Source organism: Mytilus trossulus, chromosome 1 (assembly GCF_036588685.1).
Source record: "Mytilus trossulus isolate FHL-02 chromosome 1, PNRI_Mtr1.1.1.hap1, whole genome shotgun sequence".
Taxonomy (NCBI): domain Eukaryota; kingdom Metazoa; phylum Mollusca; class Bivalvia; order Mytilida; family Mytilidae; genus Mytilus; species Mytilus trossulus.
The window spans coordinates 1920804-1943031 of record NC_086373.1 but is presented as its reverse complement, the minus strand read 5'-3'; the positions used below and the strand labels follow the sequence as shown (position 1 = coordinate 1943031).

The 22228-nt window shown below is 31.4% G+C and overlaps 2 protein-coding genes across 5 annotated transcripts; both read left to right on the top strand.

The window, feature by feature from the left end:
• Positions 1 to 469: 469 nt before the first annotated feature.
• LOC134706201 (M-phase inducer phosphatase-like) lies at positions 470 to 1411 on the top strand. Its single transcript, XM_063564933.1, has one exon. The coding sequence runs from the start codon at positions 514 to 516 to the stop codon at positions 1381 to 1383; it is 870 nt and encodes a 289-aa protein (XP_063421003.1). The 5' UTR covers positions 470 to 513; the 3' UTR covers positions 1384 to 1411.
• A 1872-nt stretch (positions 1412 to 3283) lies between these two features.
• Positions 3284 to 22013, top strand: LOC134712142 (leucine-rich repeat-containing protein 74A-like). Of its 4 annotated transcripts, none has more exons than XM_063573356.1 (13): positions 3284 to 3380; positions 9351 to 9462; positions 10761 to 10942; positions 11874 to 11981; positions 12818 to 12911; positions 14353 to 14402; positions 15083 to 15164; positions 15780 to 15865; positions 16479 to 16673; positions 18764 to 18865; positions 19846 to 20106; positions 20479 to 20564; positions 21213 to 22013. In XM_063573356.1, the coding sequence occupies exons 1-13, from the start codon at positions 3354 to 3356 to the stop codon at positions 21301 to 21303; spliced, it is 1476 nt and encodes a 491-aa protein (XP_063429426.1). In that variant the 5' UTR covers positions 3284 to 3353; the 3' UTR covers positions 21304 to 22013. The 4 variants fall into 4 exon arrangements, with proteins under 4 accessions (XP_063429426.1, XP_063429408.1, XP_063429398.1 ...); XM_063573338.1 differs by lacking the exon at positions 3284 to 3380 and adding an exon at positions 5084 to 5211; XM_063573328.1 differs by lacking the exon at positions 3284 to 3380 and adding an exon at positions 5279 to 5587.
• Positions 22014 to 22228: the final 215 nt, after the last annotated feature.

The window sequence follows — 22228 nt, the reverse complement described above, 5'->3', positions numbered from 1 at the left end:
AATGAATGAAATACTTAATTTAATTTCAATTTTATTTTTATTTTGTATACTCATATCTTCCATAACAATGTTTTCATTAATATTTATTTAAATCTTATTTTTCAATTTTTCAATTTTTTAATGTCTTTTTTTTCTTCACCTTTTGATTTAATTTGTATCGTTTTGAAGTAAAAGTATTATATGAACACTTATCTCACTTCTGTGCACTTTTAACTTTGTGTCATGATTATAATCATCTTTGTAGAGGTAATAATTTGAAATTCTTTTTGATCTAACGAATTCAATCATAGGAATTGATTGGCGATTAATTAAATAATTAACAAAGCTTTGGAAGTTCGACCTCGAGTTGAACACTGCTTGAGTAATGAGATGAGTACGATTCCCAATTAGAGACAAATATCACTTATTGTCAATTCAAAAAATATAAATATAAAAATTGAAAATATTTCAAACATAAACATATTAAATTTAATTCCTAATACTTGACAGTTCAAATTCAGATCGACAACAAAAATGCTTTCAAGAAGATTATTCAACACATGTGATGACTTTGATGTCATTCCAGCATCTATGTCTTCACTGCGTTTTGATTCTACACCAGTAAAGGCTGATGATCTTATGTCTGTGATTACTCAAAACATCAAGCGGACCCTGTTTCCTGATGATGACGAGGATTCTGGTCTCGGTATGGATGATCATATTACTTTTGCTCCTAGCTTGACGAAATCTGCCAAGAGACAACGTACAGAAGATGACAACTCATCATGTTCAAAAAGACCAAAAGTTTGTACCGATATAAAGGCTGTGGTAACCAAACTTGAAGAGAACGACGACTTCATTGCCGATGGTAGCAGATTGCATACTTTACCAACTGTCACTGGAAAACATTCTGACTTGAGAAGCATCACTCCACAGACACTTGCTGATGTTGTTAACGGGGAATACGATGACGTCATCAGTGACTACAAAATCATCGACTGCCGATACCCGTATGAGTTTGAAGGCGGACATGTCAGAGGAGCAGATAATATGTATTTGCACGAGAAAATTTTAACTTTGCTTCAGCAACCAACCAAAGATAAACAGATCATCATCTTCCACTGTGAGTTTTCGTCCGAAAGAGGTCCTAAAATGTTACGATTTCTCAGAAGCAAAGACCGAGAACTGAATAAAGAAAACTATCCATCACTGAACTTTCCAGAAATCTATTTATTAGATAATGGTTACAAGGCATTCTTCAATGAACAACCATACCTATGTGACCCAGTGAGCTATCGAACAATGCTTCATTCCGACCACTCAGAAGATTTGCGCCATTTCCGAGTCAAATCAAAGTCATGGACAGCTGGCGAGAAACGAAGATATGCCAAAAGATCAATGTGATTTTAGAACTATTTTATAAGTTTAGAATTTGCTAGTGCTAATAGTTATCTGTGATAAAAGTCATTTCAGTGCTTATTTTATATAAACTATAATCATGTTTTAATATTTTTGATTTACTTTAGTTATATATATATATTATATGTTATTATATGTTATTTATATATTAAAGATTACCAATATTTATATGGTTTTTGTTGTGATGCATAATTTTTGATACTACAAATGTTATATCAAACAGGCCTATGTTAAATTTAGAACAGTAAACATGTAGAATGAAATAATACTAACAATGCAATTTATCATTCAGAAAATATCTACTCTCTATGGACTTTCTTAAACTCTTCTTTTAAACCGAAGTTAATTGAAAAAAAATACCTCTTATTATTCCAATAATGCTGAAAGTTTGGCAAACATTGGCGACATTTATGGTTCACACAATGTAGTTCTGATAAGAACTTGTAGAGATTATGTAAGGTTATTCAATATTTAGAACTATTTAAAAACTGAAAGAGGCTAAGTTTAAACACCTTAGCGAATCGGTGATAAGATGAATCTTAGCAAACAATTCTCATCTAATGTTGAATGGGTGGCACACATACTCATGTGCGGCCACTCATATTCTTGTCCTAAATGAAATTTCGGAGGTGGTTTCCCTGTGTTCTACCTAAATGTTTTATATTGGTGTGATGGCGCACGATGAACTGATTCTGTTGAATCTTTTCATAACTTATGTAGACTATAGGGACGATTTAGATAAAAAAAAATATATGTCATGTTGTCGTTGTTTTACAACATATATAGCAATTTACAAGTAATGCTATAGTGGCTATATCTGACCAAAAAAATACTAAAAAAAAGTTTTTTCATATGGACACATATTCATTCACCCACAAAACAAACATAAAAAGGGATGAAAGGAAAATCTTACATATCGCAAAGATAATTTGATATAACACCATCGAGGTGGGGGAAGTTCACATTATATTAATATCAGGCCACAACCCCAGCCTCGTGTACCTCTCACCTTGCCATTTTTACGGTTTGTTGATCTCCATATCGGACATATGAGAGGTACCGCGGTGAACTTGTAATAATCCACTTTTCTATTTACTACAACGGGTATTAGACGATGTCACAAGCAGGCACTTGGACAGTGTTTAGATAAGTTGTGGTTCCAGTTGACAAAGATGATTCTTCATACGAATTATATATATAGTAAAAAGATCGACAATAGGCGAGTGATGAGAAACAAACATGGTCAAAGTGGTTTAAGAAGGGTAGAAACAAACATGGTCAAAGTGGTTTAAGAAGGGTAGAAAAAAGGAGCAGGAGACAGTCTTATATACCACATGCAATGTCCAAAACTCTTTTTGCATTAAAGTAAGACAGAAAATACCAAATAGATATTCAAACTTAAAGATCGGCAAAAAACTGATAATGCCATTCACAAAAAAAAAAAACACGGCCAAAAAACAAACACAAGTCTTAAAAAAAATTAAGCAACAATATCATGATAATATAATCCTTGAAATGTCTTGTGTTGTACGTTTTATATGGAAATGTCGTGTAGGTGTAGGTTTTATTTTGCATGCATATGGATCATTTAAAAGTTAAATTAACAATAAAAGAGAACAAAGTAAAAATGTGATCAGATTTTTGTCAATCAATGGTAACTTACGCTAATCTTCTGCAGTTTGTCAAGAAGCAAGACGTATGAAGACCCAACTCGGCAGGCAAATAATTTATTACTAAACATCAAAGTAATATTGAGTTTATTAAAATATCAGTTCTTATCTAATATCGTATAAAATTAATGAAAATTCAATAATTTACTGTCATATTGCAAAACCGGAAAGAATAATTAATGATTTTTAACGCCGAGGAGAATGTTATGGTAAGATAAGATGGATTGTCACGTTTTTATCATGTTCGCTGTCTCCTGGACGAGAGAGGAATAACGAAAAACATCAATGAAAAAAGTGGAAACTGAAATTCATGTAAGTACTGTTTATATATTTTTACTGTTTAGCCAAAGGAGTAAGTTCACGAAGCAGGTAAAATTTTGCCTCAAGTTCTTGGTGTTTTTTTCTATACAAACTAACTTCTTTTTGACACATCAAATAAAACATGACGATGAAATCATCCCTGAAGTATACATTATTTTATTATATTTGAACATTCTTTAATATTATTTTTTTTAACATGTCCGTGAAACATATACAGTGAAAATCGGCAAAACATATTTATTAGTATTCTTCACGAGTCAATACTCGGGTGAAAATATCTATAAAGATAGCAAATCCTGCTCTTTATATATATTTTAAGTAGAAATAGGAAGATGTGGTGTGAGTGCCAAGTATCTTTATATATGTGAAGGATATTTGTACAGGTTGTTGACATGGAGTTATAACCTGTTATATGAATGTTTATTTTAACCGAAGTATACAAATGATATGTGGTATCATATTGATATTCACACATTGCACACTGTAGGGTTTCTATACGAAAAGACGTAGCAGGATTTTTTTAATACGTTCATTTTGAAAAAAATATTAAAAAAACGGGAAAGTTATTGCGTGGACCTGTAACTGTTATAAGGTGTTGGATATAATACAAGACATGGTAACACAAAATCAAACACACACACCAACACACATCTTATTAAGATGTTTAACGATACGGAACTATTAACTTGTATTAAGAAGATGTGGTATGATTGCCAACTCTCCACAAGAGACCAAATGACACAAAAACTAACAACTATAGGTCAGCGCCCGGCCTTCAACAATGAACAAAGCCCGCCATACCGCATAGTACAATAAACACATTATTTGGTATGTTATGCTATGTTTGTTGTTATTTTTTTTATTGCGATTAAATTTTCCTTCTCGTCGAAATTTCCAACTCAGCATTCGGTTCTTGTCAACAGTGTTAAGATAGAGATTGGGAAGAGGAGAGCTCTCCGTCCAGTTTCACAGTTTAGAATCATGAACTCTTATGTCGTTATGGTATAGGTGTTTATTGCGCGATATGTATATAAATTTTAAATCAGTTTTTTTTCTGTGGGAATTATTTCCCACTGGATTTGAACAAACAACAATAAGTTATCACTGTCAATAAAATAATGTCATGTACCTAAAGAGTCCGTTTCATGGACGGGTTAAGGTTATTCTTCACATAATGATCCTATTAGCGACGTGATCTGCGACATTTAATGTTTGAAAATCCGCATTAAAAATTAAATAACATGATAGGTTACATGCAATTGCAAATAATTTACCGATTTAAAAGAAGACATTTAACTTCTTTTGAAATTGATTTACTGATGTGAATCTTAAAGACGTCTTCAACCTAAAGGTCTTATCTGCATCACTGGTCACGTTATAGTAATCTCAATTCATAATTCAATCTTAAAACAAGGATCATATTAGATTATAATTAATGTTTTGGGCTTAATTGGGATTAGAAATATCAATAATATTTCAAACTTTTGAATTATGCATTATGAAAAAATATTTGATTTCGTGATTAAGTATTTTTTTTAGAAAATTAAAATATGTGTTAAAGTTGGTTACATTTATAGCGTTATAAAATGATACTTGATTATTATAAATGACCTGCCTCGCTCCTCTGATGTATTCAATGACACGGGAGCCTAATTTTCAATTGAATCAAAATAAATTCCGCAATACATTTAACACTAAAACCCACCGACCTGCACAGAATCGGCTTTACTCTAATCCTGCAATGAAAAATGGTAGCATAAAGGATTAAAGATATTACCGCATTATGCAAAACTTTCTCGAATCTTTTACTTTAAAAACTCTGGTAAGTTTCCTTTTGTATTTGTTTTATACGATTGAACTTTATTGGTCAAGTGAGTTTATTTCTATGTAACAAAGGGTGGTTATGTGCAAAAGAAAGTTTAAACAGTTTTGATTTGTTTATTTATCCAGATCAAATGTTGACATGTGTGTTGGCTGTATACTCAATTAACAATTAGAAGATAAAAACATTTTTCATACGTATATTTGTTGAGATATTTTATTTGTATCTGAAATTGTTAAAATGAATACAAATTTAATGGATAAAACTTTATTCACTGAAAACACAACTTAATTTTTACGTTTGGATTAATGAGATTATGGCGCAATCAAATAGATTTCCAATGCCGGGAAATATATCTACAACGAAACCCTTTAAGGTAAGAACATCGTTTTAGAATTTATACAAATAGTTTCGTGTTTTTTACTGAAAACAAATAAGAAAAAACCGTTTCATGGCATTTGTCATGTACCGCAATAGAACTCTCTTAATGAATATTTTTTACTCGTCATAAATATATAGAGGCCCTCTTCAATGGTTCATTTTAATTAGTATGCAGGCTATATAAATGATTGTTTTAGCAATTCTTATCAGCGAAGATAATGAATCAGACGGAAGGAAAGAATTGATTTTCGAAGTAGTAATACTAAATTTGTTTCTATCATGTACTGTGAATTGTGTTACAGATAAACCGAACTTGGAAAATATCATTGCATTGACGAAAACCAACGTACGCTATTGTTTTGCTCTGCGGTAACCCCATGGCATACATGAAATATACTGTTATAACATAAATCTCTTCACTTTCTTCTCTACATCGAACCAGCCAACTTGCTGTTGTATGTGTACAGATATTTTGAGTCTTGTATACATGCTGTGTATATTGGGTGTTTATAGCTTTGAGAAGCTTTCATCATCTACACGAACTGTTACACCACTGTCTTAGACTAGGCGATGGTTTGATGCCAGAAAACATGTTTCTGTCCCTGAGTTAGGAGCCTGTTATCCAGTGGACGTTTGTTGGTTTATCATACTTGTTTTCCTCTATTTTTTATACACAAATCGGGGTGTACATGTCATTATTGTAGGTAAAATTTGACATGGGTTCATTGGTCAAAAATTAGTTTTTGTGCTTTTTCTGTTTTGCAATTACAATTTTAGCAATAGGTTAACCATATATGGTGTATGTAATAAACATAAGGTGTACATGTACATGTCTGTTTGACATGCTTTCGGGATGTTGTACACATTCCCCATTTCCATTCTCAATTTTATTTATCTGTCCTTGACCTCGGTGCCTTGGATTTTTGAAAATTTTAAGTTTATGTGATACTTGTAGTAAATTAACCTTTATTCATGTAGCGTTAGACGTTTAGCATAAAATCAATGGTAAGAAAAGTAGAATAGCCGTTTTAGCATATGCACATGCGTTGGTATATCGAGTAACTTGTTCTCCGAATGGTAAGGCAGCAACCATTTGATTTTCTGGGGGGCTATGTTTATTTTTGGAAAAAAAAGTTTGTTTCCAGTTTTTGCAGAATGAAATAATTTGTTTTTGATTCTGATAAAAAAATTGTTTGTTTCACCCTCAGCTGCCACTATATGTTATGCTAAAATTGAAAGAAAAAAAATGTTTTCGACTTGTCGCGAAAAAAGTAGATAGGCGAAAACAAAAATTTGTCCAGAAAAAAAACCCCATAGTTTTATGTATATATAGTTGCAAATATTACATGCAAGTTCAGATATGAAGATAAACACTGGTTTACACTAGATCAACACTATTAGTCGTCTGGTAAATTTTGAAACAATCCTGTACATGCATGGGAAAATAGAAGTTCTACTTTGCAAAGTGAAGGTACACAGGAAGTTGGCACCCTTCTGTGGCACTTTATTACCCTGACTCAAGCAATCTTTGCACTTAGCCCTAATTGTTGTGTCAGAAGTGAACAAGCAGGAAACAAAATTCTCAATTCCTTGGTTTGATACCACTCGGATTTGAACACACGACATCCCAATGTTTAGTGCATAGTCAGGACGTTAAAACACCAAGGTAAATCATCCAGGATGGAGACCAATATGGTCTACCATTGGAAAGAGATAATGTTGGATATAGGTACATAAGTTTAGTCTAGCAAAAACAGCGTGGAGTTTATTATCTTGTTAAGGCGCAGAGCGCGATGTATTTCCCAACTATTTAAATCGGATTTTACGTATCAATTCAAATCAACAAAGGCCTTACATCTTAATGAAAGACACATTTATACCAAATAACACTCCGAATTATGGTGTTTCATGTGACATATTAGATCCAATCATTTAACCCTATGAATAAACAGTATTTGATAATTGATTTGGAATAAACGTCGAGTTAAAATTAGAAGATAAAAAACATGTTACCCAATTGAGAAAAAAAGCTGGTTGAGCTAAATACCCAATATATATATAATCTTATCTAGAGAGTTTATTCATGTTCTATGGACAACAGTAAGCTTGTAAAAAAATGAAAATCTTATTTATTTTCATTATGATAATAAAAACATAAGTGTTTTCCCCTGCATGGAAACCATCTTTTTGCCTTAGCGTTTTCGGAAACTTTATGTGTTGAAGTTCTTTGGTCTTCCCATTTAATCACCTTAGTATAAATGTCATTATTTATTTAGTTTTCCATTTAAATTAATCACGTTTATTTTATTGAATTGGAAATGTTTTTAAAGTTAATCACAACCATTTATGATGTCAAAAAGAAAGTGTATCACGACACTTCATATTTCAAATGGGGAATAGTAGGAGGCCGATGAAAGTAAGATTTATTATATTTTTTTTTTTAACATTAACAGATCATCATTAAGAGTTAGCATACCCATTCTTGATTGCACACTTCGTGTCTGCATTTTTTCTGTAAACCATAATACCATAAGACAAGGCCAAACCTAGATGCTGTTTTGTTGCATGGTACAGTCTTAATATTAAAATAGAAACGCCCATCTCAACTGTTACAGTGGATACAAACTAAATTGGTTTGTTGACATTTGAATATTTTTTTATAAAATGTTTGGGAAACAATTCCAAAAAATTAAAATTCAATTGTTTGAGAAATTTTCGTTTATCTCTGGAAATCAATATATTTCTACAATTCCAATAAAATTTGAAAAAGGGTGAACGTATTGTTATTCTACGAATTTTTCTTCTACACTTTATATCCATCTTAATGCTCGGAGATGACTTGACATACATTGATAAAAAAACACCTTAATGACAATCCGCATGTGCAGATGTGCACCTTGGGTTTGGAATTTTTAAGATGGCCACGCCGATAATATACTTGAGTATCAATATAGTATTTGAGTATCAATATAGTACTTGAGTATCAATATACTTGAGTTTCACGTGACACCAACTTCTTCCTCGCGCATGTATCTAATTTAAGATTCAAAAGAATTTCCAAACCTATGTATAGACATCAATCTCATTCTACGAGGAGAGAACAAAAGGGTGGGGGAAATCAAAGGCATATGTATAAAAGATGTGCCATTTGACTTTGGTACACTCAAAAATTATTGCTACTACCGTGACAATGTCCAGTACGGGGTGACATCCTTCACTATTGCTTACAATAGCAAATATAGTTACTTTTATTTTCAAATGGACGTCAAGTTTCAAGTCCCACGGCCCCAACTTGTCTGGCAAAACAGCTGTTGGACGTCAAAGTAATCTCGGACTAACATTCGGTTGTATTTAATTTTGAGAGTGCCGATGATTTCAATACGCTCTTTTAATTACTTTTTAATCACTGATTTCAATTTTGAGTTTTTCCTTACCAAGTAAATCAAGACGAATCCTATTATTTATAAAAAATAAAAACAAATACAAGGCGGAAACTCCATGAAACACAAATTATTGTAAAAATCATATTTTTAGTCTTTTCAGTTTGTTTCTGTTCATATGCTTACAACTTTGACGAACATGATATTCATATTAAAGGTTTCTGAATTACAAATACATGTAAGTTAGGGGAATAGTTTATATAGGCCGATGAGTCAGGTGTATTAAGAATGGCTTTCGATGTTTACAAAAATGCCTATGATAACGTTCTTCGAACATGAAATGTCTTTTTTTTTTTATTCCTACGTATTAAATTTCAGAGCCGACCTACCACAACCACACAAGATGTAGATCTAGATTTATCTGACGATTCTGATTCTGACGAGAAAAAACCAATAGAAGATGACCAAGAGACATTACTGGATCTCTCGGGTAAGATATTTATTATCAAGTTATGAGGGTATCTCGAAAAAAGATTTGAAAATAGACCTAAATATTCCTATCAGTTAACATGAATAAAATAAAATTGGATGTAGAGTTATCCCATTGGCACTCATGCCACGTCTTCTTATTTTCAATGAGTAAAAAATGATTTAAAAGATAAGGAATAATCAATTAATATATTTATCAACTGGTTTGTCTTTAACAAGCAACAGACATGCAATTGCCATTCGCAGGGAAAGTCCATTGTGCCATTACACTCTGGAATATATAAAATTATCTATAATCTTAAACATAAAAAAGTGACTATTTCGTTTAAAGAGTTAGGATTAAGAGTGATTACGCCAAATCGACCAACAGTGATTTTATAAGATCCATATAAGTTATTTATTCTCTCTAAGTATTAAAGGTTATTGATACTTACTAACGCCAAAAACAATCAAATATTGATAAACCTAGTATACACCTTATCAAAATAAAATTTATGATGTTTGGATTGTATGAAATTGTTCTACGCTTCAGGTGTCAATTTTATAGCTAGTATGATCTAGCAAAGCTAGAGGCAATCAAGTTTAAAATCCGATTTAAATTGATCGTTTGTTATACTTATATGCTCATGACTTGCTAGTACTTTTTCTCGCAAGATTTTTTGTGAAAGGTCGCAGGCTTCTACAACTACTAAACATTATAAATATAAAATTACATAAGAAACACTTAAGATTTTTACAAGACTGCTTTATCCTTCCGATTATAAAGCAAATACTCGAAAGAAATTAAATTTTGCTTAAACGTTCTGTACATGTATTTTTGAATTAAGTGCCTCATTCAAATATTATTAGTAGAGAGGGTTGAATTGACATTTTACCTTTATTTGATTTAAAGATATTTCTAAAGATAATATTTAATGTTAGAATTCGTCGTAACCAAACACTCTCTGAGAACAATCAACTATATCAAGTCTTAATTTTGCTAGTAATTTTATGAGAAAAACTTAAAATAAATTCTGACACATTGTACCATACGCTTAATCTTGCGCCCATTTCTAACACCTTTCATCGACAGATACAGAGGTATAAGACCCTAATCAACATAGCTGTAAAATATTCGAGTCGTAAGAACTTCAGACAAATCAAAATAACAAATGGTTGTCAAATCATTTGCGATTATATTTTGTGTTCTTTTTAAGATGGCTTATTTACCTATAGCTATTAACAATAACTAGACAATTTTGATTAAATTGTGAATATGTAGATAGATATACCACAACTACGAATTATATTCTTTTTCAGTTAAATACCCAGATTATGACAATACGGGTTCAAAAACGTATGAAAAAGCATGTCGAAAATTCGATGTTGTTCCATCATCAAAAATAACCAGAAAAATGGACAGTGATAAGGACACAACACTTGATCTAAAACACTATGGTCTGGATAGTAAGGGGACGATGGCGGTTGCCATGGCAATGGTGGTAAGTTTGATTTATCGGTATTTGTCACAAAAGTATATACCAGTTACACTTTATGTGAAGTTTTTACCGTGTTTGAACTATGCAAGGTCTTGTAACATGGTTCACGGAAATGACTATACTAGTCATACATATGACAGTTGCCATTTCCTAGAGGTGTTTGAATTTTTGATTTTGTCATTTTATAAAGGACTTAACGTTTCGAATTTAACTTGGAGTTTGGTATTTTTGTTGTTTTCCTTTTGCATTGACCTCACATACATCATTTGGAAACATTTCCATTATTAATCATCTCCTGAAAATTTTGACACGAAAATAGTGTTGTTGTTGGTCCTATGTTATTGTATTTTTCGTGAAATATATGCGTTTCAAATTAAGAATTACAGGGAATAAAACAATTAATCTGACGAGGATTTAGAAATGTTTCAATGACTGGCAATGAAAGTGTCAGCTGGCTTTTATATGAGTAAGCTATATAAACTGTCAATGTATGCCAAAGACACTAAATGATTTGTTACTTGAGTATTAGCTTGCTATTTAAAAAATCAAATGTCTAGGATTCTACATTAATTATACCTACATCTTATAAGATCAATCACCTGTTTTGTATTTTCTTTTTCTTAGAAAGACAACCACAACAAAGTTGAGAACCCGTGATCACATTTGTATTGTTACGGAACTCTCTGTATATCAGCAAATTCCAATCCGTTTACATCCATAGCTATACGTTATGGATTATTCCATGTATTACTCTTCAATTTCAAATAGATGTTGCAATTAAATGTCCGAATTTCATTCAGCATTGGAGGTTTTTGACAGAACATGAAATGGGTGAAAATATTTTCTTGTGGCCTTCTTTTAAAAATTATTATCTCTGAACTATTTTCTGCAGTTGTGGACTCTGGCGACTAACACATTTTTGTTTTGCTTTCAGGTAAACACGACCTTAACTAAATTGAACTTAAAAGGCAATAATATAGGTGAATCTGGGATGCTTTATCTACAAGTTATGATGTCAGAAAACTGTACCATTACATCATTGGTATGTCATCTAATAAAACACACAATAAAACCAGAAACTGATCAAATTAATTAATATTTTTAATATCAGGTCTCGAAACATATAGATGATATTCAAATTTCAGGTAGTTGTTTCAAGCAGCAATACTACTTAGCTTTTATCAAATAAATCTGTATATACAATATATTATTTTAAAATGATATTAACGTGGTTCTTGGATCATATATATCTTTTGATGAAAATGAAACGCATTTGATTAACAACTGTGAACGTAACCTTTTTGAGAAAACTTTTATCAACATAAAAGAGGGACAAAACGATGTCAGAGGGACAGTCAAATTTATAGATAGAAAATAAACTGACATCGTCATGGCTAAAAATGAAAAAGATAATTAGACAAATTATAGTACACAAAATAAGTTTCGAATGATAATCAAAAAATACTTTGAAAACGGTGTAAATGCATATATCAACGCAATACTATCAATCTAGAACGTTTCATTTGAGCCACATAAGCTGATAATATAATTAAACCTGATTTGCAGAAAACACGGAATGGAGATTGTTTTCTTTGCCTTTTCGGATTAACATTCACATGAAATGCTCGAGTCAAATGCCAGGAAAGCTGTATAATGTTTACTTCTATAGAGCTTTAAGAGAAATAAAAAAGAAATAAATACACAAACAAAAACAAATAAGCAGAAATCAAACAAACACACCTAGCAATTGGTTTTAAATCTTAAGTGTGCATTATCAATTATCATCTGAAAATGATAAGTTGATGACTTACATATATCTAAAACAAATTGATGATATGTAAGTAGTGTTAAAAATATTGTTCAATTTTCTTTCTTTAGGATATTTCAGAGAATAATTTGAAATCGTTTGGTGCTAAATCTATTGGTATGATGTTACACGACAACAAGTTTCTCAGAGAACTAAACATAGGAGGTAATAATCATGTTATAGTCTATAGTAATTATGGAATCAATTTTAAATATCCTGCACACGTCAAACAATGTTTGCTTCTGGGCCAGTCATTTGTTTTACCAACTCAACAATGTGTAAGCAAGTCAACATTTGCCTAGTGTTTTTACTTTGAAATATACTAAAATATATTCAACTGTGTTCAAAAATCACTTTCTCGAAGAAAATTATATTAACCTTAATCGTTTTCTACTGATGAAGTATAATGAGTTATCAAAGGCACCCGTCTTATAATTTTTAGTACGTCGTCTACATAACACTCGTCAGTGATGCTCAGATGAAAATAGTTAGGAAGACGTACACATCAAAGTTGACGAGCATCGATTACCCAAAATTCCAAAAAGTTGTGTAATATAACAGCTAATGTTAAAGTTTCTTAATTCTCTATAATAAGTTTTCCGTACACATAACTCACCTGCAGTAAAAGTACAGTTTTCGATAGTCGTAAATTGGTCAAAGCTTACCTCTCCTTGCCGCCATGTGAGGTCATTATGTCCATAAAATGCAACTGTCCGCTAGACTTTAAAGAAAACTGTGTTTGTAAAAAGTGTAATTTCTGTTAGTCTTGCTTGTCTTATCCCAGGCATAGATTACCTAAGCCGTATTTGGCATAACTTTTTGGAATTTTGGATTCTCAATGCTGTTCAACTTTGTACTTAATTGGCTTCATAAATATTTTGATATGAGCGTCACTGATGAGTCGTATGTAGACGAAACGCGCGTCTGGCATTCTAAATTATAATCCTGGTACCTTTGATAACTAATAATTCAAGACTACCAGTTTCACCTCTAATATAGGAGCCAATGAAATAAACTCATATTGCGCCGTTCTAGTATCAAAAACAACGTATACTTGATAGAATGATTTTAACATTAGAGTTGTCTTCCTTTTACAAGAAAAAAATCCAACATTTAGTAGTTTTTGTTTGCAAGACTGTCTCTGAGAAACCTACATATATAATAGGTGAATGCTATAAGTTCTATAATCATTATCACTATTTTGATTAATAATATTCTAGTTAATTAGTTTTTATAACAGCTAAAGTTAAAATGAAATATTGGTTTTAGAACCGCAAAATTCTGTTCTTTTGCTGCCACTTCACTTGAAGAAAAATTAAACCAAAAAATTCATTTTACTTTTAAGGCCCAGACACAAAAACTGTTTAAACATAGAAATAAGGGAGACCGATATAAATTGACACAGTATCATATATATAGATATCAGAATAGTCGTCTGATTTGTAATTCCCTAGATTTTTTTTAACTTGATTTGTAAATTCACAATGGATTTAAGATATATGATACAATATATGTTTTGTTCTGTTCTTGAATTATATAACCAAGGGTTATGTGTGGTTTTTTTTATAAGTGTTTATTTATCTATGTTTTCTGGATTCTTCTTCAGGAAATGGCTTTACAGACCTCGATGCACCTTTCCTTACAAAAAAGATTGAGGTAAACATTTATTAGTTCTTATCTAAACTCAAAAAATTATTAAAATTTTTTGTTTTACTTTATTGAATGAACATGAAAAATGGCCCAATCAGAAAATACAATGTCAAGTTCTTTAGAAAAAACATGATTATACTTTTAGTATAATGTGAGATACACATCAATCTAACTACGGAGAATATAGGTTTTAACCATTTCATCATCTTTTTTCAAGCCAATTACCTTTATATGCGTGGTTAAACAATTGTGTACATGCATTGACATTGTGTCGTCTTGTCGGCTATCTTTATAGACATGTGTTTATTTGTACCTTTCACAGCTTATTATTCAATTTTGCCATTTTTGAAGACTATGGAACGTCGTGTGCATTTGTATATGTTCAAGTTTTCATGACATTCTATTCTAGATGCTAGATGTATCATTACTTGTCATTAAACCAAAATTGAAAAATGATGAACAATTTTTGTTATGGAACGATACCATTTTTAAAGTTTTATTACTTCATATTTTTTTCTGGCCAATTCACAGGCGTTATAGTTACCCTCAACCTGCAAATGTTAAATCAGATTTTAAATTTAAATTTTAAAAAAATTATGATAAACATAACTGCTCATTAAATTGAGCACAATACGGTTTTGCTTGTTCATGATTCTTACAAAGTAATTTTACCTTTTTGTTCACAGGAACACATGGCCCTGCATTATTTAAACCTGAGCCACAATTTGTTTGGAGATTTATCAGGGAACTCATTTGAACACATGATAGGTTTGTATTCCAATATTTCTAACTTCAGAAAATCGAAATTTGTCGTCCAAGGATAACATATTTTGAAACTTGATTGAACACAGTTTCTAAGTTATCATATAATAATTGCATGCCTAGTCAACATCAGCTTGACAGTGATGAGTTGTAGATTTGAGCACGTTTGGAACCTTCTGAAGGTAGATTCTTGTTTTGAAAAACTTGGATTGTTCGAAATGTTGATTGAACATAAATAGTTTAATAGCAGTTTCTCCAATACCACTTAACAGAATGACTACATTACTGGTCAGCATTGTAAGATCTATCAAAAGCCTACTTGTGTTTCGATACTGAGAACTACGAGTAGGTTTGTGTTTGGTGTTCCTGTTGTTCCTTTGTTTTCCTTTAATAGCTGATGTGTTTCTCTCGATTTTGGTTTAGAACACGGATGTGTTCTTTCTCAATCGATTTATGCTTTTTGAACTCTGGTATACTACTGTTGCCCTTATTTATGTTAATCATGACAACGCTTGTTTTTTTGTTTCATGTAGGATTCACCGATTTTTATAATTCGATTGTGCTTTTTTATCAGCACAGGCACACACATAGTGTATTTGATAGACATTTTATCAATTTCAGCTGAAAATGCGTCATTGGAGGAATTAGATTTGAGCTGGAACCAGTTCAGAATTATTGGTGCTAAAAAGATAGCTAATGGATTGAAGGTAAGATTTAAACATTTTCATTTAAAAGTAAAAAAATTATGCTATATAAATTATAAGAGATGAGACTCAACAATTACCAAAAAATATATGAAGTTCTTTCCTTATTTCTTCTTACATTGCATCTGTCATTTTTCTGATTTTCAATTGTTTTGAGTGTTATAACTCATAAAACTAATTTTTGCGTTGCATATGATGTTTGTTCTAGAATTGCGCACAAATATAGTGGATGCTTAAAACCTATCGTGTATGGAATGGTATTTGTGGTTCTAGATGTTTTATATTTCTTATTTTATTGATGAGTATATGTGTTATGTGTTATGTCATTTTGATCTTACGATAAACTTGATGAACGCTGTACAAGAAATAAGTGGCGAAAACACGGTATCGTTCCTTAATACATCAGCAGGATTTCTCATTATGATTTCTATGTGGTCGATGCATTCTAGTGCATCGATTATTTTACCTTTATAATTAAGTGTGACATTTTCTAGCACACGGTACAAAATTCAGACACTTGATAAATTGATTTATGTATGAAAATTAAAAAAAATGAAATCAGTTTAATTCACAAGTGTACACCTTATTGAATATTCCAAGTTTTTATCATTAACAGGAAAATGACCACTTAAAGATAGTAAACGCCTCTTGGAACGGTTACGATGACGATGGAGGAGCTGCATTCGGTGATGTTCTTGCCAATAATAAATACTTAATAGAATTAGACATATCATGTTGTAGAATAGGTCCGGAAGGATTTGGAAAAGTTATGAAAGGTCTTAAAAGTAACGACGCCTTAGAGGTTTTAAAGGTAATATATGAATATTAGAAGCAATTTTGATGTTTTTACCCCTTATGTCTTCGTTTTGTTCACACAATGTTGTCAATATAATGAAATTGTATGCGACTATCATACAAGTGAGACATTATACTAGCTATTAAACCAGGTTTTAACCACCATTCTCTACACAAGAAAATGCATGTACTAAGTTAGAACTTTCACAGTTGTTACACATTCGTTTGATGTATTTGCGCTTTTGATTTTTACATTTGCTTACGGACTTTCCGTTAAGAATTTTCCTCAGAGTTCAGTAATTTTGTCTTTTTATTTTTTGACAAAAGATAATGATATCGTATACTAATACACAAACTTATATTGGAAACACAAATAGCTTCATTGAACAAGAAAAAGCAGCCATCCATTGCCTTAACTCCGTTTTATGTATCAAAAGACGAGAAATAATTTGTAAAACATTTGCTTTATAAATAATACGATTCTTTTTTGATCTATTTTTGGTTTGTTTATATAGATATAAGATTATTTTTTGATGTTTCAGATACTAGCACACATAACACGAAACACAATTAAACTAGGTGTGAAAGTCATGTTTGTTTTTTTTTTAAACTAAAAGAAACATGTTTTTCAATCCCATGCTTTAAAAGTTTGAAATTGCTAGCAACGTTTTTTCGAGTTTGTTTTAGAGGGTCCCGTCTTTCCGTGTACTATTTGCGTTGGAACTGTGTTCAAGAAGCTCTTTTTTTATTTTCTAATTTGTATTATACTTATCATTTCTAGTTATGGAAGTCTAAATAAGGTTTATGAGTAAACATAAAGCACGATCACAGGATGTAGTCTTTGGTTCTGGATGTTCAATTAATAAAAAGCTTTGACACTACATTATTGACAATTTAATTCATCGTTCTTCATATATATATTATTGTGAAACTACCACTTAACAAAGGGGATACTCCCTAGTGGGATACTGACACCTGCGTCATCAAAAAAGCATAGTATATAGAAACAGCTTTATATTATTTTGATAAAAATGGTACAAGATACTTGAAATATTTTTAAGTCTGATATAAACATTAACGCTTACATAACATAATTCATTGGTGATTTCGTAAATGTACATTACAGTAATTAATTCATATTCATATATTAAAAATTTGAAATTTTATGAAGTTGAAAGAATTGTTTATCTTTCTTATCTAAACTTTTACCTCAGTCTGGAGAATACAAGTTACCCAGATCCTTTGTCATAAACTGTAATTGTGCTAAGGGCGACAACTATGGAAAGCAGAAATTTTTAATGCGTTCATCCTTTCCACCACCATAACATATTTATTAAAATTCCGGCTAAAAGAAACAGGTAAAGAATGCTTTTTAACATGCAGAAAATAAAATATGCTCGTCTGAAGAACAATTGCTCATTGTACTTAATTTTCTGACAAAATATATTTACCGAGATTCGAAGTTTTTTTTTAACAATTTGTCGACATTCGTCAACTTCAACCGCTTTTGGAGTGTACGTTTTTCAACTCGTACAATATCCAAGAGCTTTTTGCAGCTGCTTTCCAACTAAGTAAAACGTCAATGGTGCCTTAGTAAAAAAAATTGCGCCAGGGTTATATCAAATACGTCTTTTCCTTTTTCTCAAAAAAATCATTTGCAAATATAGACCTAATAGATACATAGTCAGTGTCTATATTAGTACATATAATATAAGATCTTCTTGATTTATAGATAATAGTCTTTTTTCATTTACTTAACAGTTTGTGTTCTTTTTAGTCGTATGACTCTTGACGTAATTCGGTATTGTTTCATCCAGATGTCAATTTTATGGCTTTTGTCATTGAACGTTCCATTCAAACGCCAGAAGCCTTTATATATTTGTATATATATTTGTGTTTGTTTGTTAACACAATGTTGGCTACGGGATCCAATTATAGTCACATTATTCATGTTTCCTCACCCAATTATTTTCACTATATCGGAACTATAAACAACCACCTTATAAGTTGAAGCTTAGTATTTATGTTAACATTTTTTTACACAAGAATAAAAATTTATCAATTCATTTCACTATTATACGTAACTAATAACTTCCTGTTTTATAGATTGGTAAGAACAATATTCCTGATAGCGCAGTAGAAACAGCTGTTGATCTCCTGTTGACTCTAGATCCTTCCAGCTTTAAACTAGAATGTTTAGATTTATCGGTAAGTAGAAAATATAATTGCACTTAAAATAATACTTTATATTTAATGGTTTGAATGTCCTTTTTTGTGTCTTTCGTCTCTATAGTGTAATTACCTCAGCCGAATTTGGAAAAACATTTTTGGAATTTTGGATCCTCAATGCTAACTTTATACTTGTTTGGCTTTATAAACATTTTTATATGAGCGGCACTGATGAGTCTTATGTAGACGAAACTCCCGTCTGTCGTACTAAATTATAATCCTGGTACCTTTGATAACTATTTACACCACTGGGTCGATGCAACTGCCGGTGGACGTTTCGTCCCCGGGGGTATCACTAGCCCAGTAGTCAACACTTCGATGCTCTCATGAATATCAATAATGTGGTTATTTTTATAAATTTCCTGTTTACAAAACTTTGAATTTTCGAAAAACTAAGAATTTTCTTATTCCAGGCATAGATTACCTTAGCCGTATTTGGCACAACATTTTGGAATTTTGGATCATCAATGCTCTTCAACTTTGTTCTTGTTTGGCTTTATAATTTTTTTTTGATATGAGCGTCACTGATGAGTCATATGTAGACGAAACGCGCGTCTGGCGTACTAATTTATATCCGTTACATCATTTGAAATGGTACAACTGGAAAATAGATACTTTTATGTATTAAATGTGATATACTAGTATTTGTTCCTGCTTTCAAAAACTGATTGTTGTACAAGAGGCCAAACAATAGCTACAATTTACCCCCTTTCACTTTTAAATGTGATATACAAAATGTATTCGTTCATGCTTCTCTGATCTAAGTTAAGATCAAGAGGCCAAACAATATTTTTTTTTATCCATGTGATATAATTGTTCCTGCTTCTCTGATTATGTAAGTTTAGTACAAGAGGTCAAACAATAGGTTTATTTTTAACTCGCATACTTTTAAATATGGTTTAAGGGTGTATACTGATAATTGATAAAAATTCCAACATGCTAATTCAACTTTTTTTTAGGATGTAATGCTAACAGGAAAATCTCAAGAAAGGCTAGCCGAGCTTAAAGAACCTTTTCCAGAGTTGGACATAATACATGGATATACCGATTCCTATGGAAAGAGAAGAATGGTTGGATTCGGTGACATGGGACAAGAAGCTTTGTTATGTTTGAAGGAATACTTAGAGGAATGTAATATGACAGTAACTGAGCTGTTCAGTAGATTTGATGAAGACGGCAGTAATAGTGTAGATTATGATGAGTTTAGACAAGGAATCAAGGTAAGAATTTTCAAGTTTATAACACATTTCAAAAAGTTTTAGACGCACACAATTTATAATGTTTACAACTATTACACCAAACATGGTACACAAAATTCAATCACATAACCAAAATTTGAATATAGCACCATTAAAAAACGTAAACTATTACTTCAAGTGTAATCTTCCCTTCTATAAATATATATGTACTCATTATTAACGCCACTCATGGCGATAATATGTTTCATGCAGGTTTCTTCTTCAAATGTTTGTAGACCTTTTGTCAAACTGTTATTACAACACGCCCGCGTTGTTACTCTCGTACAATGAATAAATGTATAAATTTTCTTATAAGGAGAGCCTTATTTTAAAATTGAAGTATTTGAATTTTAGGATGAAGGAATACCATTATCATCAGAACAAGTAGACCACTTAATTAAATACATAGATATTGATGGTGACGGTGATATAGACTTCAGGTAAGTACATTTTGAGATGGAAATGGGGAAATTAAATTTAATGGGCTTTGCTCACTGTTGAAGGCCGTACGGTGACCTACAGTTGTTAATGTCTGTGTCATTTTGGTCTTTTGTGGATAGTTGTCTCATTGGCAATCATACCACATCTTCTTTTTTATATTAATATACTAATTGTATTCGGAAGAAACAAGAAAATATCCAAGGCTGGCATCTTCTCCTACACATTGTAGCATTTTCAAAGCTAATATTGATTTGTTTTCGATATTTTTGGATATGTGCTCTTCCGTCGACTCATGCATAATTTGAAAAGTACGGCATTATAAAAAAAAGACGACCTAATTTAATATAACATTTTATTCAAAATCTGTAGCAAAAGTTATGCGAGACGAAGCTTGATTTTTAAGAAATATGTGGTTCAATATTTTTGTATAGATTGATATAACGGTATCAGTGTTTTCATCTTTTGCTTGACTAAAAAATTTAATGTGATTTTACACTACAGAATTTAATCAAGATAATTATTCACCAAAGTAATTTAGAAATCTTCTCATAATGCTCAGGAAAAAAAAAATCGAAATTTTAAAGATAATACAGCTAAAATTACACAGATGTGGCATCCTACAACTTTTTCAAAATCTTTTTTTTTAGCGAACTGGTACTTAAAATTAAAGAGATAACAAAGAAACGTGCAGAGGAGATGGCACAGAGAGATGCTGAATCAGCGAAACGGCGGCGATAAATCCTTACGATTTAATGTATGCATTACTCAAAAGATCCGTAACCAGAATTTTTGTCAAGGAACGGGTTGCGTCATATATTTCATCATCATTTGCAACAATTCGTCTATCAATTAATGTGAACGGATATCTCAAACCAACTTTTAAACAAAAGTGATATCTGACGAACCCTGTTATCCCTTTCGTAACGGAAATTATAATTTAGGTTAATATAATTTATCGTTTAAAATTAGATATAATCATAAAATACTGATTCTGAAAAAAAGAATATATTCCGATTTCAACAATTTGTATATGGATGTTTCCTGTTCGTTGGAAGATACTCATACGAACACATGTCCTACAGATATGCCTTACAATTCGCCGTTTCAGAATCTAATGCACCCTGTGTAATATTTTGAAAAGTGAACACCAAAACGTCCTGATTGGTTAAAAATTTCAAAAAAATTGAAATTCAACCAATGACGTGACGTTATTTTCATTTTGGGGTACGAACAATGAAATTACCCATGATGCTTTAGATTCTGAAACGGCCAATTCACTCATAGGTACTGGTAGCAACGAATATTTAAATTTAGGCATACTGAAACATTATATTGTATGTCGCTGGAAAAAAAACCAAATGTTCTATGCAATATGTAAATATGATTTGTAAATGGTTTTATATTTTCTAATCGTCGTTTGTAAATATATAGAACAATATGAATGAGAACCACCAACTTGTTTTTCCCAGGAGAAAATTGCCATCTAAATTAATGTATTTAAGTGATTTAACATGCCAAGACCTTGCTTTACAAGTGATGTTAATACATAAAGAGATTAGTGAAGATAGCTATACTAAATCAACTGTATCTCTAAATGCATTGGAGTATCTACAAAACGCAGACCCTAGCTACTTTTTATAAATCAGTTAAAACTCATCGAAGC

Bases quoted from the DNA above. Each gene is read 5' to 3' on its own strand.
- LOC134706201 (XM_063564933.1), top strand. From the start codon at position 514: ATGCTTTCAAGAAGATTATTCAACACATGTGATGACTTTGATGTCATT.
- LOC134712142 (XM_063573328.1), top strand. From the start codon at position 5,528: ATGGCGCAATCAAATAGATTTCCAATGCCGGGAAATATATCTACAACG. The intron at 11,982-12,817 runs GTATGTCATCTA...TTCTTTCTTTAG, and splicing joins ACTGTACCATTACATCATTG to GATATTTCAGAGAATAATTT. The intron at 15,165-15,779 runs GTTTGTATTCCA...TATCAATTTCAG, and splicing joins CTCATTTGAACACATGATAG to CTGAAAATGCGTCATTGGAG.